An 18,751-nucleotide genomic window follows, 5' to 3' on the forward strand; every position below is an offset into this window, starting at 1 on the left:
TGATATATATCTATCCTATTAGGCAAGTTTTATGGGAATGTGCTATCCTAATCTGATACATACAACCATCCACAACCTGAACCATATTTTCACCAGTGTGCCGTTCACAAGGGAAAAACAAAAAAAAAATCACAAACAGTGGCTACCCATAAGAGCTAATCACTCCTAATCACCCGTGAACTTCCGTGTCAAATTTCGGAAACTTGAGGTTCTTCTTTAAACACAGCGCATGCAAAATTCAGAATTATGAACTGAAACTCTACAGTTTTAGAAGAAACAAATAAACAACCAAAGCTCGGGACACGATATGCAAAGTTAATTGACACTCTGAACTTGTGGAGCTCTACTAAAGGAGGAGACATCTTGTTATGGCCACTATATACCTGGAAGTTTCAATGTCAGATCAATGATCTAAAATCTTACCAACCTTTTAAGGTCTACTAAAGTAACAAGCCTTTTCACCTATGCGCTTGGTGCCAAACGGGGTTGCCCAGTATTCGAGATGCCTGCTCAAGAAATATTACTAACCCAGCTTCAGTTCGTAGAGCACGAAATGTCCCAGCTTCCCATTATTAACTCGATCAATCATCTGTGTATTGCTGCTTTTTTTTTCTTAATGAAGCACAAAGCAAATCAAGTAGTATAGAAGCTCAATAATTCAACACTTAAACAAATGTATGGGTTGCCATTATAATTAGGGGAGAATATTGATTCATAGCAAACGCACCAACTATTTGCAGACTTGAAAGATTGTTAATATTATAACATATATAGTAATAATAATCATGAGAAAGCAGAAATCAAAGTCGTGCAGGAGCCATCTCTAGCCTGAATCCAATTAACTGAGCATTGCTTCTTGATCTGAGAAATGACTGTCTTTCGTTTCTTCTGAAAATATGCGGAAATTCAATTCGGCTCCCGGGTGCGTATGCTCCCTATACCAACAAAACATATTTCGAAGTGTGGAAAAATTTTGACAAAAAATTCTACATGTACATCTCCATAATATATGTGTATGCGTCAAGTTTCACGAAAAAATAATATTTTTTGTGGACTATGTAAAAATGAGAAAACTTATCCTGTGAAAAGCATTGTTTTCAGCACTGAATTTTGTCTTTTTTACACACGTCACATGATAAGTTCATTTTTTATGAACGACTTTGTGAGCGCGTAGCACATGAAGATGTACGTGTGAATTTTTTGTTTCAATTTTTTTGAAATTTAAAATATGTGTAAAATGCATTTCAAAATATAGGGAGCATATGCTCCCATGTTCCAAAACATCACTCCCGAAAATATGCAACTATAGTTTTCGTAATATGAGCTGATAGAAACGGAGCCCTAGCAAAAATCTATATATATCACGAAATAAATTTCCTACAAACTGAAGAATTTTAGTTCAAGTTTTTAACGGGACGAAGCAAAGTTTTAATGTAGTAGATAACATAGGATCTAGAATCAGACATTGGGGAAACTAATCATGCCATTCAGAAATATCATGCTACTGAACAAATATGATCAAACCGCAAAATTCTAATGAGCCTGCTGGACAGAGTAATCAGGTGCCATGAGCAATACAACAAACACGACATAATTTCATCCATACGGGAGGAGAAGAAAACCGAGCTCACCTTGGTGATCCTTAGCTTGGTTACACAAATCCATCCAAACATACTCGAGAGTGTAAGTGATTCTCTTGAACTAACCTGTCCAATCGAGGAAAGATCAACCTCGAGAGGTAGAAGAGAGAACACATACTTAACTGCAGTTGAGACATGATAGCCAATTAAAAAAAACTAAAACAATCTCATCTCTGTAGATAATTCCCCTTTTGCTGAATGACACACACACACCAACCCATCCGCGATCCCATCACATCGTTATCTTATTCTTACCCAGCCAGACATCCTGCTACCCCAGTTTGCTTAGCAATTAGAGGGGAAAGCAAGAAGTTTTAAGGAGCAGTACTACAGTAGTGAGGTTGACAATCGTAACAGATCGAGCTAGCGCGACGTAACCCATCTCCTGTACCTCCCTCCTGACCTGCTCTAGCTCCTTTTCCTGCTCGATGTATATGTCGGTGATAGGTCAACCTTCCCTGTGCGGGGGCAAGGCATGCTCTAACACCTGCGGAAGAACTCCACGCTCTCCGTCCACATCATGTCCTTTGCCGGAGGAAGGGGAGGGGCTGCAGCCAACGCCTTAGCCTCGAAATAGCCAGGTGTGACCTCCTCATCTTCCTTGATGGAAAGCCTCGCCATACCTTTGGCAGCGCAACTTAAAATCACAAAACCTTGAAATTTAAATGACAACAATAACTGATAAACAAACTCATGATTTTAAGATATTCTGTACATTTGTCATTTGATATGTATCGACATGTCCGGCGACTCGGAACCACACAGTCTATCCACACACCGCTATAGGACCATGTCAACCCAATGTGACATTTATAGTAAATATAACGTTGCTCTACCATAAAATACAACATTAGGAAGAAAACAACAGGCACGTACCATTCCACATTCACTTCCTTGGGCTCACCTTCTGGTGCTAGGCGTACAATGGTGTGGTAGTACTATGTCTAGAACAACCAATTCCCACACACATCGCCACTCAAATGCCAGTATCATAAGCTCAAATAGCAAACATAGGAAAACATTACCTCTTCAGGCAGTACGTTCAGTTTGGTGGCGTCTCCAATCTGCACAGCTTCTGAAGAAACCAAAAATCAATTTAACAACTCAACCTGGCGTGCTCGTCAATGCCCTAATCAGGGAGAGTTTTTGTATGGTCCGACATCTAATTTTGGACTGCCAAGTGAAATTCGTCAATGCCCTAATAAGAAAACAGAAATTTCGAAATCCAAAAAGGTCATCACGATTCGATGAGAAGGAGAGAAGCTATGCTTACCAGAGTATGACAAGCCTACTGGTATGCTCCTCCTGAGGAGGCGGCGATGGCCTTGCCACAATCAGGGGAGGCAAGGGCGGAGAGCACCTTGGCATTGCTCTTGAGTCTAGCCTGCTGCAGGACGTGGCAGGGTCGTCCTTGAGCATGTGGCTGCCAAAGATGAAGCCGATGCGTTTGGGATCCGTGTCCCCGTCCCGCAGCATCGACACCTGATCGCCCAGACGGGCAGCCTCCAACAGGCGGAGCATGGTGGCGTTGTGGGCGGCGTCAAGGGCGTGTAGGCACGCAAGGGCCTCAGTGATGCACGCAAGGGCGTTCTGGGCGGCGGAGTGGGCGGCGGAGGTGGAGATGGACCTGGCGGCGCGAGAGGTTAGGCGAATGCAGAGGCGGAGATCTCGCCAAGGATGGACGAAACAGAACCTTCTCCTCCTTTTTTAGGTGGTAGAGATTTAGGTACTTGAGATTTGACAGGAGGGTAAAACAGTCTAAATAAAATATGTTGGACGAAACCTATGATCGGAGGAAACAGAACCAGTTTCTCCTTTTTATATAGTATAGAGAGAGATTTAGGTACTTGAGATTTGACGGGAGGGTAAAACAGTCTAAATAAAATATGTTGGACGAAACCTACGACTGGAGGAAACAGAACCAGTTTCTCCTTTTTATATAGCATGTGCATCACAAAACTGTAACAGTAGCTCATGTGCTAGCTCAAACCCCTCTGAATATTAGTTTTCGGCGGGTATTGAGTGGTAACAAATGAACTTCATGGTTAACTTTGTGTCGCAAATTAATGACGGTAAATTTGAATGAAGAAAAAAGATCTTTTTGTTTGGAATCTATCACCATATGGCTTGTTTACGGTCAAGTCTATGTATGAGGATCCTATGAGTGATCACACCTCTTTTTTGCGAAAGTATTCTTGGAAGGTTAAAATTCCTCTTAAGATAAAGATTTCCATGTGGTTTCTGATTAATAAAGTTCTGTTAACTAAGGATAATTTAGCCAAAAGACAATGGAATGGGTGCACGAAATGTGTTTTTTGTGGAGATGAGGAAACTATTCAACACCGTTTCATTCAGTGTCCTCTAGCTAAGCTTATTTGGCGCATAGTAAATTTCACATATGATCTTCCACCTCCAACCAATATTACTAATATGTTTTGTAATTGGTTGAATGGAGTAGATAGGCAATCTAAGGCTTTTATCCGTATTGGGGTTTGTGCCTTGTGTTGGTCTATATGAAGGGTCAGAAATGATATTATTTTTAACAAAAAATAATCTTTTCACTTCTTACAGGTTATCCATATGGTGTCTCATTGGATCCAGCTTTGGGCTCTCCTATCGCCGGAGGGACAGCGGGATGCCATGGTTTCTGGATGCACACGGCTCCAGATGGCCACTCAGGATATTTGGTGCCAGGCTGGTGTCATACTAGGAGACTACTTTGAAGTGTTTTCAGAGTAGTTTATGCTTTTTTTTGCTGGTTGATTTTTGTATCAATCTTTGGCGATGCTTTGAGTTGTAACAACTGAATTTGAATCCTTTTAATAAATGGCCATGTGAATCATCATGATGCAAAAGCCGGGATCCTATCCCCATTTCAAAAAAAATCTATGCTATATATCAACGAGAAAAACATGGAATGTTTGCCAACCCATGAGAGCAAATGCTTGGTTTGGGAAGGTGGTGTTGGGAGAAATTTTCTCCTTGAGGCACCTCTCTCAATTGCGCTTTGGGCTAAACTTCAAAATGTGCAACTTGATCAAAACATTGAAGACAGAGATAAGTTGGAAGCTCATGGCCCAATGGGCAATATTCGGCCAAATCCGCGTATTAAGTGCAATTCTTGGGTTCTATATCCTCCCAAGTTGGTGTGGAAAGTTTGGGCACCCCTAAAGCATTTTTTGCATGGCTCCTTGCACAAATTGAGTTTGGATGGCAGACCGAAAAAAACGAGGTTGGCCTAATTGTGGTTTACGCCTCTTTTGCAAGCAAGAAATGTAGTCGGGTTACCATCTTTTCGTTAATTGTAGGTTCGCCAAAAGAATTTGGCAAGGCTTCAAAGCTTGGATGGACATCCTGGACATTCATCCTAACCCATGGGCAGATCTTTCAATCTAGCACTGGTGGAGTACAATGACGGAGGGATATATTCCTAACCGCAAAGGCCATTGCTTCCCCACCTTACTTGTCACATCGGAAATTTGGAATGAGCGCAACACACGGATTTTTAACAACAAGCTTGCACCTTACATTATATTTTTAGAGAAAGTTAAGCTGAAAGGCGGTTTGTGGGTATCCGCGGGCGTAAAGCGCTTGGGTGAATTAATGCCAGGAGAATAACCCCTTATACTTTATTTTGGGTTGGACTATCTTGTCAAAACATTTCTCCTGAAAACATTAAGGAAAATCTTTTAGCCCCATTTCAAAAAAAAAAAGTACTGCATTCTGTCATTCACGTACATGCGCGCTCAGGAAAGACCGTCACACCGCACCGTCCAGCGATAGAACAGCAGATTCACATGAAACACCGATGATGATAGAGCTCGTTAGGTCGTAAGCACGGATGACCAACATGAGACGCGGGTGGTGCACCGGACGTTGGAGCGGGGCGGAAGGTACACGACAACTCGACAAGAGCGTGCGTAGTGCCTTGGGATAATAAACGAGCAACTCCGGCGGCATCGACCCAGCGACATCAACAGTACACTGCGCTCGCAAAACAAAATCTCTCGTTTCTAAGTATTTTTCAGCCTCTTAGAAGAGAGAGCATGAGAGCGAGATATAAATGGTTGTCTTTTGGAAGTGCTACAGTCTTCAAAGTCTCTGCTGCTTACAAATTGCCATAGGAGATCATATTGTTTTCCCAACTCTGAAATGGATTTGGAAGACATGCTGTCAATCTAAGTATAAAGTATTTTTTTGGCTCCCTATTATGGATAGATTATAAACAAGACAACTCTTCGAGAGGAAGAATTTCTTCATGACATATTATTTTTGTCCTATGCGCAGTTCTATCCTATTGAATCAAGGAACCATTTGTTCTTCACTTGCCCTTTTGCTATGCTTTGTTGGCGATACATCTTCCCTTCATGGACTCCTGCACCTCCTAATGCCACAATCATGTCCTTCATTGAGGGCCTTAAAGCTTCTATTCAGCAACCTTTATATTTGGAGATCATTGCTCTGGTTTGTTGGTCAATTTGGGTCATTTGAAATGACTATATGTTTATAGGGCTGGATCCAAGTGTGTATAGAGCAAGATCCATCTTCAAGCAAGAGATGGCTTTATTGCTTCACAAGGCCTCCAGGAAATCTTATGCTGGAATGCAATCCTGGTGATCTAATTTTGTATAGGTTCTTGTGTATATCTTTCTAGTTAGCTAGTTAGCCCTTCGGAGCTTTTCTCAAGCTCTGGTTTGTACTTTTGGAGCCTTTTACAAAACCCAAAATAAATAAAAATATGCAGTGGGGAAACCTACTGTTCAGCTTAAAAAAAATATAGATGGAATTGAAATGTTAGTCATTTCATCATGTAGCCATGAAATGGAAGTTATATGTAGATGTATCTAGTCAACAAATATGTTAGATACATCCGTATCTAGGTAAAGTGGAGTCAATGAATTTCGATTGGAGGGAGTACGTCTTTCACTTCATGAAGAATCTAAACAAAGATGGAATTGAAATGTTAATCATTTCATCATGTAGCCATGAAATGAAAATTATCTGTATCTGAACCAGACTGATCTTTCTCTCTCACACACACAAGTATGTGCCATGAAGAGAGTAATGAAACTACTTATCTTAGGAATTAAGACTTCCAATCTAGCTAACTAAATTCTTTTAATAAGACTTGGGTAAGCACGACTAGCTCTTGCGAAATGCAAGGAAAACAGAGAGAACTCACATGAAGACAGTTCGCCCACCCCCTACAACTGACCATTTCTCTTCAGAACACCCCCTTATGTCAATCAAATGCATCCAAAATTCCAGCTAGTCATTCACATGAAACGCCGACGATGATAGAGCTGGTTAGGTCGTAAGCACAGACGAGCAGCATGAGACGCCGGAGCGCGGCGGAAGGTACACGACAACTCAACAAGCGCGTGGGTATTGCGTAGGGATAAATTAGCAACACCGGCGGCATCGAGCAGCGAAAGCAACAGCTGACTGGCGACAAGCGCTCGCAAAACAAAATCTCTCTTTTCTGAGTATTTGTCACAGCCTCTCTGAAGACAGAGCATGAGAGCGACATACAACTCTGATAACTAACTCGTGAAGTGAAATTTCTTGATTTAAGGATGATAACTTATATACAGAAGAAGGTGGATCACATCAACCCTCTTGGACACACTGACGGACACAAAAGGCCTTACACTTAGTTGAGCAAATTCAGAGATAGTACTAGACACATATATAACCTGACAGAGCAAACCTAGCTAGAGATAACACGACTTGCAGAAATAATAACAACTAACGAGTATATAACTGTTGGTGAATCAAAACCCAAAGCAACTGCTGTAATTTTTGCGCCATCATCTCCATACGACCGACGCGCATCGATCAGGATTTACGGCGTCTCGTTCGTCTTGTTCTTCCAGAACCGGCGATAGACCTCCACGGTGCGGCCGTTGAGCTGCTGCGTCGGCCTGTTGTTGCGCCGGTAGCCTTTCTCCAGGGGCGCGATCAGGGCGGCGGCCTGCTCCATCGTCATTTCCCTCACCTGCAACAGGTTCCAGACATCCATGGTGAATTAAGAGAAGAAGCTTCGATCCAGTATTTCAGTTGTCAGAACTACTTTGTCGTGGTCAAGAGACTGATGGACATACCTGGCCGAGGATGTTCCAGATGACGTTCTCGGTGCACGGCGGCGTGGTGAGCGATCCGACGTACCGGTAGTAGGCGTGGGTGTACCGCCGCAGCGACCACATGCTCACCACTCCGGCCGGAATCGGAGCGCCTTTCTCCGCACGGCAGGCCTCCACGTAGAGCTCAGACAGCTTGTCCTGTATCTGTCGTCCACGAACAGAGGAAAGAGTTACACACAAAATCCAAATTCATATGGATAAGCTACAGATCACTCTCTGAATGAATCTTGACATAGAACCGTGCAGTGAAATCGAATCAGTATCAAAGATTTACATACCTGCATAAGGAAAGGCTCTGGTCTAATGCCGAGTCGGTACAGGATGGACAGAACGGTTATGTTACCCTCGTCGCTGATGTGCACCATGTGCTGCTCCACCGCAAACCTGCGAGACAGGCGATCGATCATTCAGTCATGAGAACTGATAACTCAATTTAATAAGACGATCGATCCATATGCAATCTTGGTGCAGGTTTCGGTCTGCAAACCTCTGGCCGTTGATGGTGTGCTCCGAGGGAGAGTGCCAGTGGATGTTCTTCAGCGTGTACTTGACCCCGTCGATGTCCACCGTCCCAGGCGCGTCTTCATACCGCAGCTACATCGATCAATCAAACAGAATAAGAACACAATTAACGGAAGCGGTTAGATAAATTTGCAGCAAGAGGATGAAACCCACAAAGTGGAAGGCAGGTTCAGAGCAAAATTTACCGCGATGTTGAAGATGTTGTCGACGAGGGTGGCGTTTGCAGCTTCGTAGTCCCGGTGAAGACGCCCCAGACTCGGATTGTAGACAACCTCGTCGGTCCTGATGTCGATCGGAGACTGGGTCATTCCCTTGGCGCAGAGCGTGAAGTTGGGGTTCAGCCTCCCCCAGTGCTTGGGACCGAGGGAGCCGAAGTAGCCGAACTCCACACCATCTGCATAATTCAGATATCATGCATCGTTGAGACGACGACGGCATAGTAAATTCAGAAGAAGCGATGAACATTGAAAATTTAACGCGAAGGTTGAATCGAGGACGTACTGGTGTCGCATGCAAGTGCGGTCAGGAAGGAGGTGAACAGCAGCAGAGCCACGACAGATGCAATTCCGTTGCGAGCGGCCATTTTCACCTGGAACAAGTGGCGAGGTTCAGAGTTAAGCTGCAGGTAGACAGAAAGAATGAGGAAATAAATAGGGTGGATAGATGGATAGGGGCTTGTGGCAATGCCATGGCCAATCTTCGTCGGCCGGCCGCACCTCTGCTTTGCTACCTAGGTGCAGATCAACTTCGATGGATGCTCTGGTCCCTTAACGCGCGCAAAGTGGACGTTGTGAGCTTCCTGTGCTCCCACAATCTACACCGGAGATGCAAGCTCCTGCAAAAAGACAGACGAAAGATGGGGTGATTCCCTGTATCCATCACACGATCGCACGTAAAGGAGAGGTAATCATGCAAAGCCGCTCACAGTGACCTAGAAGATGACCTCAAGCCTCAGAAGAACACGAACCTTTCCAGAAAGGTGATTCGACCTCTGGGTGCTGGAGCTGGAATCTTTCTCCCGGGAGATGGAGAGCGAGGAAGAACCAAGAACGCGCGCTGCCGGTGAAGGTGCTAGCTAGCTCGAGTTTTGGCCTTTTCACTGACGGCCGCGTATATATACCCAAACGCTAGGCAGGTCGCCACGACGCCACTTGCCGATCGATGTGGCCCATCACTTGTGCAACCGCTCAGGTTTTTTTCATCGCTGTGAAATGTGTCTTTTATTTTTACTGAGAAAAATGGCGTGCAGAGTTGAGGTCGCGTGGGAGTAGTGTGGGTAGTGCTCCCCGTGGTAATAGTAGCACGTACACGCAGTGTGTGCGCATCGAACTCATGCAGTCATGCTTCAGAGATCGTCGCGCCACGTCCTCCCACAACCTTCGCGCGCGACTGGAGGCTCGCTTCCAACATGGCAAAAAAAATTGCCGCGCTATTTGAACAGTAGGTCGTGCGTACCATGAGAGCTGTAGCCAGGACAGTAGATCCAATTTCTTTTTACCGTGTCATAGCCTACGTGTTTCTCATGGTTAGACTCCTAGTTGCAGGCATGCTCATTTTTCACAGGCTCCATCTTTTCCCTTCTCCAGACTCCATCTCGCCTCGGATCGGCAAGATTATAACGCCCCCTCGCAACTGATCCAAACATCAGACAGTTACACAAACTCAGAAAGAAAAAGAAAAACACCTTACTTTTGGCAGCACTGCAGAGACTAAGATTCACAGCTAGCTAGAAACAAGCTATGTGCAAATGGCAGGCGGACACATCCTCTAGATACAGGAATATATCCCACAATATGAGACTACAACACAAGGACCACAACTTTGCAAGCTCCAGTCGAGCCCATGGGATCGAATCATGGACAAAATAATAGATGCACCTCGAAGAGCATGACATTGATAAGATTGTCCATGCATGTCTTCCATTGCCTACCACTTCAACAGGCACAGAATTAAAGTTGGCCCCAGCAAGATCAACTCATGAACAGTGGCCAAGTGAATAATTGAAAAGCTACCAGTAGAGCTTATGGCAGGCCAAATCTGTGACAGCTGACATGGCCACTTCAAATGTTATCAAGGGGACTCTCCGGGTTTAAGTACCTTCACACATTTGCCGCCCCATGATCGTTTAGTGGAGGAAGATAAGGTCGGTCCATGGAGATGTCTGGTACGTGCAAAGCATCAGCACACACTGTTTACGAGCCTTCCATGCATGCATATCCAAGCAAATTGCATGGAGCACAAAGTAGAACGCGTGTAATTAACATCAAGAACATGGAGATGCACATGCAAAGGGCTATCAACTGCTTGCACATGATCTCTCACATTCAGCACCAAACATTTCTGCCGATACGTGGGAGTTGCACTGAATGTTGCCTTGACAAATGCATATCAATCCGGCCTATGTCTCCCTTGTATTATCTAGAATTTGACACGCAAGAGATGCCTTTAAAAAAACAAAGTATAACCATGAGAAATATATGGACTCAAGAAATGGAGACGAAACCAAATACGAAAGATAATTTTAATTTTTCGATAAAGGGCGCTTTATTAAACTCAAAAGTTTGCATCATGGGCATAAAATCCACAAGAGTTCACATACAACCTCTGCATAGTTAGAATGCACACAACCACATAACATAAGAAATAAATAAAAAGACATAATACCGGTACATAAATGTCTTGTAGAACACCTACGGTGATGGTGGTGGAGAGCAGACTAAACAATCACCCGTCGTTGGGAAAAAATAGTCCTCACAACCGACTCTAGACGTGCACATTTCTCTGTAAATAGATCTTTGTTATTCAAGTATTGTAGAGATGATCACAAACATAGCAAATAGGTTCGCGAGTAAATGACCAGCTGAGTTTCCTAGAATAAATGCAAAAAAAAAAAACATAAAACCACCCCAAGTACAAGAAAACCATATGCAAGTGATGTCTGCAAATGTACAAGTGGAAGTAGCTACTTAAGAAATGAAGAGTACTGAATCCACAGACAGCTGAATTGCTATGATTTTAATGTATTTTTATACATTTGCTTGTTTCTACCTGCAACTTATCTTTGGTCCAAAGGAAGAGTGTGTAGAATGATTGGTTGTTTATGCGAATAAAGTAATAGTAAAACGAGAGCGAGCAAAGCAGCAATGGTTAAGTATTTGAAACTGCAATAAGGGTAAAAGAGTTCTCATGGAGTACGAATTCACCACTAGCATAGTTGTGGAACATGATTAGGATTTATAATGTCCTCGTAGTATGTATGCACGGGTTGAGACGGATAAAGGTGCAACATAGGCACACTATGCTATGCACCCCGCGTAAGAGCATCTCCACCGGCGCCCTCGATAGCGCCTCCGATAGCATTTTGGGGGCCGGTATAAAAAATGGGCTCACACCGGCGTAATCCAAAAAGCGTTGGCGCTTTTTTGAGCCCAATAGAAGCACCGGCAACCCCGTGCCTGCCCTTCACGAAGGGCGCGAATCGGGGGCGCCGGCGCCTCGCGGGACGAATTTTTTTGGGCGTGGGAGCCACCTGTCAGTGACACCAAGGCGCCGCGCGGGAGTTCTCCCGCCACGACGCCAGGCGGAAAACTCACCCGCCATGATGTCGCGCGGGAGGTTTTCCGCCTCGCCGCCGGTCTATATTGTCCCTCCTTCCCCGCCTCTCACTTCAGTAGTGAAAAAATCTAAACCACCAATGTTCGATGCGTGGGAGGAGGCGGCGCTAGAGGCGGCCCTAGAAGTCGTGGAGGAGGACCCGCAACTCGCAGAGTACTAGGCATGTGAGGAGGCGGCGCTAGCAGCCAACATAGAAGCATTTGTCGTGGACGAGCGGCAAATGATGGAGGCGGGGCGGCGTCACCGGGAGGCGGAGCGGCAGCGCCGGTGGGAGGTGCGCCGGCAGCAGGGGTTGGAGAAGCTTGCGCTGCGACGGGAGTTGCGGGAGCAGCAGCAGCGTGAGGATGAAGTCTACGAGCGGCGGCGTTTGGCGGAGATGCAGCTGCGGCTACGGAGGCAGGAGGTGGAGCACCATCGGTGGCAGGAGGAGCTAGAGCAGCTGCTGCGTCAGGAGGCGGTGGCCGCAGATAGAGCGGACTACTTGACGTTTGTGGTGGAGAGAGCAGCGGGGGATCGACGACGGTGGAGCAGCAAAGAAAGCAGCGGTCGATCGTCCACCTCCATAGAGTCGGGTGGCCAGTAGGTAGTAGGCTAGAGATGAAGCAGGTTTCACATCTCATCCAGGATTGAGGAGTGAATAATGTTTTACTCGGGTTTATCCTAAAGCATTATTCATTCCTCGATCCTAAATAACATGAAAATGAAACTACAAGTAAATGTTTAGTTTGTCTTAAAAATATATCCTATCAGGGCAGCCTATTCGGGGGCGCCGGTGTGGAAACAACACCCCCAAATAGAGGACGCAGTGTCGGCGCCCCTGTCGGTGCCTATTTAGGGGGCACCGGTGGAGATGCTAACCACCACCAGTCGGAGGTGGCGTTTTGGCTCATAGGTGCATATGCATTTATTATAAAAAATAATTCAAAAACAAATTTAAAATGTCAAAAAATACTGAAATAAAATTTGAGGTGTACATCCTGACATTCTATGTTCGTACGCAAGTTTTCATGAGAAAACAACATTTTATGTGGCATGTATAAAAAAGACAAAAAAAAAATCTTGTACGTAGTCGTGTTGGAGCATCAAAATTTATCTTTTTTTACACGAGACACAAAAAATATTATTTTTTCCCGAAAACTTGTGTGCAAACAAAGGTCTAGATATACATCCAAAAATTTATTTTAGAATTTTTTAACACTTTAAAATGTATTTTCACAGAACGAGTTCATATGCACTCGTGAGCCGAGTTGGATTTCCCCCACCAGTTCTCCTATATTAGCATGTCGTCGGAGTTGACCAATGATTAAGGGTCTCCCCATGGCTAGGTTTTAGTTCTAGGATCTTCGTTATTCACTCGTTGACAGTAGTTGATGGGATGTGATAGAACTCTCTTACTTTCACCACAAACCACCAAGTACCTACAACAACGATTTTCTCTAGCTTCCCCAAGGGGGTGAACTATTGTGTTGCGGACTTCACACAATATCATTGAATAAAACCACTACATACATGTTAGAAATGAAAACACCACAATCTTTATTTCAGTTCATAATATATAGCTAGGGTTCCTCCATTTCCCCAAGAAAAAATGGAACTACACACACATGGAGGGAAGCAACATCATCATGATTATATGAATGGCGTACAAGGTATCAAAACAAGTACATGTGTAAAGCCTCACTAGGGTTTGGGATTACAACAAGATGAAAGCGAATGTCGATGGTGATGATGAAGCCTCCAAGATCCAAGTATCAGTGGCGATGGATTCCCTCAGTGAGTCTCCCCTCCAGATTCCTTATGGAGGTGAGGCTTCTATGTTTTCTGGCGGCTCTATAACTCGGATTCTCTTCCGATCGCACGGGGTGAAAGGGTTTGACGAGACGATGCCACCGACACCTGGTGCAGTCACCCATTATGGGCGGGGATATTCGTACCACATGTCATTCAAGTTTTTCTAATCATCTCTTCACAAATTTGACCATTGGCTCGACCCCCGGGTCCGAGGGTAAATATTTGGAAGGTATTTATATTGCTTCCAATAATTATATCGCTGCCCAAAGATGACCTTTTTAAGTTATTTCTTCATTAACCTCTTGATTTCCAGGATACTCGTGAAACAAGCAGAAAGGGTGTGCGGGAGTGCAGAAAAATGTCAAAATACTATTACCACTAATGCAAAAAACTTAAAGAAAAACACTATGCTCATCAACATCCCCAATCTTAGACTCTTTGTCATCCCTGAGCAAAATAGTAGCTTAAGGAATAGGGTCTTCTTGTTTATGAAGTGGGAGTCGATAAAATAATTGAGGGCAATTGCAATACATGCTTAATTCAATAAATAAAATCATTCATGAGTTCTATAAAAAAATTAAATGATCCAAAGGCTTCCACACCTCTGAATCTACTTGTTTGTGCGAAGAATAACTAGGAAAATGATATAAGTCATCAAGTTCAACCGAACTAGCATTGTGAGGCGATCTCAAACCTATTTTCATAAACTTTCAACATCCACTTAGAATAAAAATACCTTGAATGATCACTTCTACTTCTTCTCATAGTCATGTACATGTCTATTTGTTCATAGCACAAGCTTTTAACCCTTCTTTGAGGTAGTGCAATGAACTAGACATATTTTTATTACTTGTGAGGAGACTTGAAAGAGATCAAAGTGAGCGTTAACTTCAAAGCTGAATATGAAGCAATTTCATGTTTGTGATTTGAGTATATACCTCATTCTTGTACCCATTCTAATAAGAAATTTTTAATTCTCATACCTTTGAAATTTCACTGTTTCTTTATTTTTATTTTATTTTTGATAATCGAGCCTTATACATCATGATCCTAATCATCTTACACACGCTCAAGCAAAGAAACATCAGTGTGGAGCACTCTAAACTCAATTGCAAAGTACAAGTAAAGGAAGAACTCACTCCAATTCATACATCTAACAAATGGTTGCAAACCGAAATCTCCATTCATAATGTTGGATCAAGGCCCAAAGGATAAGAATCATCCCTATTAGCAAGATGATGATGATGCAAACGTTATTATGAAACACAAGGAAGCAAACTAACTTGCGAGAAAAATAAATATGCTAGAAAAATATAAAGGAGTTAGAAGGTCCTATAGATCCATATATCATCATGATACCATCGTGAAGAACACACAAATATAACGACCCAAACTATGCACTAGATGTTGATATGTGGTCTTTGGCCTCGCTACGTCATATAACTTGTACTTTTGTGGAGGCTACGGAAACCAACGTCAGAAACAAACCAAGATTGAATTACTGGATAACTTAGAAATCACCTAGCTTATTTTTAGAGATAGTAGTATTGAAAGTTCCACAACGGCATGAGAAAGGTAAAATCTTTACGAAATGTAAGTAAGTAAAAAATCAAGAACATTGTATGTGTATTTTTATTAATTAAATGCTTGGACCATATTATCACATACTTGGTATATTGATTTATTTAAGAAAATAGCTAAGTATTGCAATATTCATCAACCATGACCTGAAAATACATACTTCAGCCTAGTTTTTGTCTAAAAATATGGAAATACATACTTCATCCTATTATTATTTATTCAAAAAACAATAGGGTCGAAGGAGAGACATGTAAGAAATTATGAAAGAAATCCAAACAATAGAATTATCAATTTCCATTTCGAGACCCCAACTAATATATGTTTATAACTATACCTAAACAATATAAAAACCATTGGATTACCATAATTGTGACCAAACATATAGATCTTCATAGATGTAGGTAGAGCCAAGCCATATGGAGCTAGGGAACAACTCGATGGAATTTTTTTTTTTGCAACACCCGTCGCACTGAAATTATGCATGTAATACCAGTCATCACAGTGTTATATATCAAGGATCTGTGGTAACTCACAAAAATATTTGTATTTACTTGGTGTCATGCAAAATAAGGGATTTTATCTTGGTTTCCGGGGCATAATTTCCTCAGGTTGAGAGACATGTTGGCTTATAAGTACCATTGTCTTTCCCACTCATATTAACGGGCGCATATGATACATCATTGGCACATCATTTAAGTTGGTGATAGATTAAATGGTTCACATTAGCTAAATATTTCTTGAATAAGCTATCAAATTTTCTGAATTCTATAAAATAAGTAAGACACAAGTTCATTTGGCCAAGCTCACAGTATATGATATAGTAAGTAGCATTTGGTTTTGAAAATAAATTGACATAAATTTGGGGTTGGTTGAAGTTTAAGTCCACTATATTAATCCTTTATAAACATAACAAGATGTGTCATTGCATTCAAAAAATAAATTCATTGATCTTTTAATTTACTTGAACAAGGTCGATTATATCGATGTAATCATGTTACATCACAATACAAGTAAATGTGAGTGACACAATACAATAACCGGATTTGTGATTGGAGATAGTAGTGGGAATTAACGAAAATATATAGAATAATATTATGATTGTTCAAAAGTAAAATGATGTCCTAGAAAACTTGTAGTAATAGTTCTCTAACTTTCATATGCAGATGTATATAGATACAAATATATATATGAAAAGTATTTTCCATTTTTGAAAACATATTCATATTAAAATAGTCAAATTTAAATATTTTAGATTGACATGTGACGAGGGTGCTCCTCGGCAATGCCCACCTTTTGGGGCTTAGGGTTGACGGAATACTATAGGCTGACATGAGACATCAGATAAAAAACAAATGGGGAGAGAGATTTACCCAGGTTCGGGGCCCTCCATGAGGTAAAACCCTTACTTCCTGCTTGTCTAATCTTGATCATCGAAATTATTGGGTTACAATAGGATAGCCGAAGGCTAAGACTAAGATCTCGTCGAGAGGCTAAGATTTCTAATGACCTAGCTCTAGACTTGAGGGGATTCTAGCTGTGGTGATTGTGTGTCCCTCGACAGACCCTCTCCTGGCCCTTATATTGTAGGCCAGGTCCCGAGAGTTCTGTCCGAGTTCGACTAGGTTACAAAGAGTTCCATGTCTAAACTTTCCTTGTTCTTCGTCTTCTTGCCTTGTTCGTCAAGAATCTTTCTTCGGAACCGACATAACGGCCCGCCTTGGTCGGTGGATGATCTTCATGGGCCCCTGGTTGTGCCGTAGGAGGTAGCATAATACTGGTTACCCGAAGGGTAATGCCCATATCAGTAGCCCCGAGTGACTGGCCGAAGTAAAGTTTCGGACAGGGACTAAAATTGTCTTCTGTCGAACGTCCATAATTGCCGGAAGATCTTGATCTCTTGAAACATAAAGCTCATTTTTATCAGGTGCGCGTCCAGCGCTCTCGATGGGAGTAGCTCCCGAGTCTAGGCACAGATGCTTGTAACCGTGTGTAGACTCAAGTTGTACTACTCAAATATTTTCGGTTGTCGATGTTTTCTGCAAACTGTCGCAATCATCCGATATCTTTTTTTTATATCGGGTCTTCAATAACTTCGAGTAAAGTCACGCCAATTGATAGTACGTAAGGGATTTGAGTAACGTGCCCAGTTTTACTCGAGAAATCGATGCTGGTTAACTGCCGATGGCAAGACAACATTATTCTACTCAAAATCAAGTTCCGGGCATGATCATGGATCTTCTGAAACCTTCGAATCCATAATTTTTATCGGGTGCGCATCCAGCGCTCCCGATGGGAGTAGCCCCCGAGTCTAGGGACGGATGCTTGCAACCGTGCGTAGACTTAATACGAGCAACCCGATGTTATAATTTCCTTTGGATGCTTCATGAGGTGTCGATACTTTTGGTGACATCATCAGTGAAGTGGCTACTGCGGCGATTCGATTGGTATGACGTGACCTGACAGGCCCACCCTACCTCTATGTGGTCAGTTAGGAAATGACTTGTCCTTGTGCATTGACCGAGGCGCCTCCTCGATTTCCGCGCGTGGTGGAGAAAATGTCCTTTGTTATGATGGATGCAACGACACGTGGTGACCTAATCATAGATCTCTTTGGTAACTCCCCTTTTATAAAGGAGGAGGAAAAAAAATCACTCCCTCCGTTCTTCTCTTTCACCGCTTCTCTTCTTCCTTCGCTCTTCTTCCTCATAGCTACCGTGCCATCGCCGCCATTCTTCAATCTGCTTTCACTTCCCAAGCGCACGTGGAGATGGTGAAGAAGAAAAAATCCACTGTCGCCGCCGGCGCCACTTCCAGCGGCGTCACTGCCAAGTTCACATCTGGTGCACCAAAGAGGGGTGCGCCGGAAGTGTCCTCCACGACCCCTGCGCCCGGTGATTGGCCTGCCTCAACGACGACGAAGCGCGACAAGAAGAAAGCTCGTAGCCTTGGTTTGATTTCCGCTGATGAGGGGAACATCATTCTTCCAGGTTCGGCCTCGCGCCCCAATCCTCCTGCCGGTTTTACTGTGATGTTCATATCATTCCTGTACCGTGGTTTATCTCTCCTGCCCACGAGTTTCTCCGGCGTCTTCTCCACATGTACGAGATCCAATTATGGCAATTGACTCCCGATTCTATCTTGCATCTTGCTATTTTCATCACCCTCTGTGAGGCCTTTCTAGGCATTGAACCTTACTGGGGTTTGTGAAAAAGATCTTCTTTGTCAAACGCTATAACAGTAGTGGCGGTTCCTTTGTCACAGGTGGAGTTGGATTCGTTGTCCGCAAGGAGATGAATTACTTCAATTTCCCAACGAGAGAGTCAGTTCAAGGGTGGAGTGCCGGCGTGCAGTTGACACACGTCCGTTGGGAACCCCAAGAGGAAGGTGTTGATGCGTACATCAGCGAGTTTCCCTCAGTATGAAACCAAGGTTATCGAACCAGTAGGAGTCAAGGAACAC

At 43.2% G+C, this 18,751-nt stretch overlaps 1 protein-coding gene across 2 annotated transcripts; it reads right to left on the reverse strand.

The window, feature by feature from the left end:
* Window positions 1-7,184: 7,184 nt before the first annotated feature.
* LOC124676691 (alpha carbonic anhydrase 1, chloroplastic-like) lies at window positions 7,185-9,061 on the reverse strand. 2 transcript variants are annotated; one of them, XM_047212735.1, is made up of 7 exons: window positions 9,022-9,061; window positions 8,807-8,894; window positions 8,491-8,699; window positions 8,271-8,377; window positions 8,062-8,167; window positions 7,745-7,927; window positions 7,185-7,638 (listed from the first exon to the last, which is right to left on the reverse strand). In XM_047212735.1, the coding sequence occupies exons 2-7, from the start codon at window positions 8,886-8,888 to the stop codon at window positions 7,486-7,488; spliced, it is 840 nt and encodes a 279-aa protein (XP_047068691.1). In that variant the 5' UTR covers window positions 8,889-8,894; window positions 9,022-9,061; the 3' UTR covers window positions 7,185-7,485. The 2 variants fall into 2 exon arrangements, with proteins under 2 accessions (XP_047068691.1, XP_047068690.1); XM_047212734.1 differs by lacking the exon at window positions 9,022-9,061 and adding an exon at window positions 8,993-9,011.
* Between the last annotated feature and the right edge of the window lie 9,690 nt (window positions 9,062-18,751).

Source organism: Lolium rigidum, chromosome 7, assembly GCF_022539505.1.
Source record: "Lolium rigidum isolate FL_2022 chromosome 7, APGP_CSIRO_Lrig_0.1, whole genome shotgun sequence".
NCBI lineage: Eukaryota > Viridiplantae > Streptophyta > Magnoliopsida > Poales > Poaceae > Lolium > Lolium rigidum.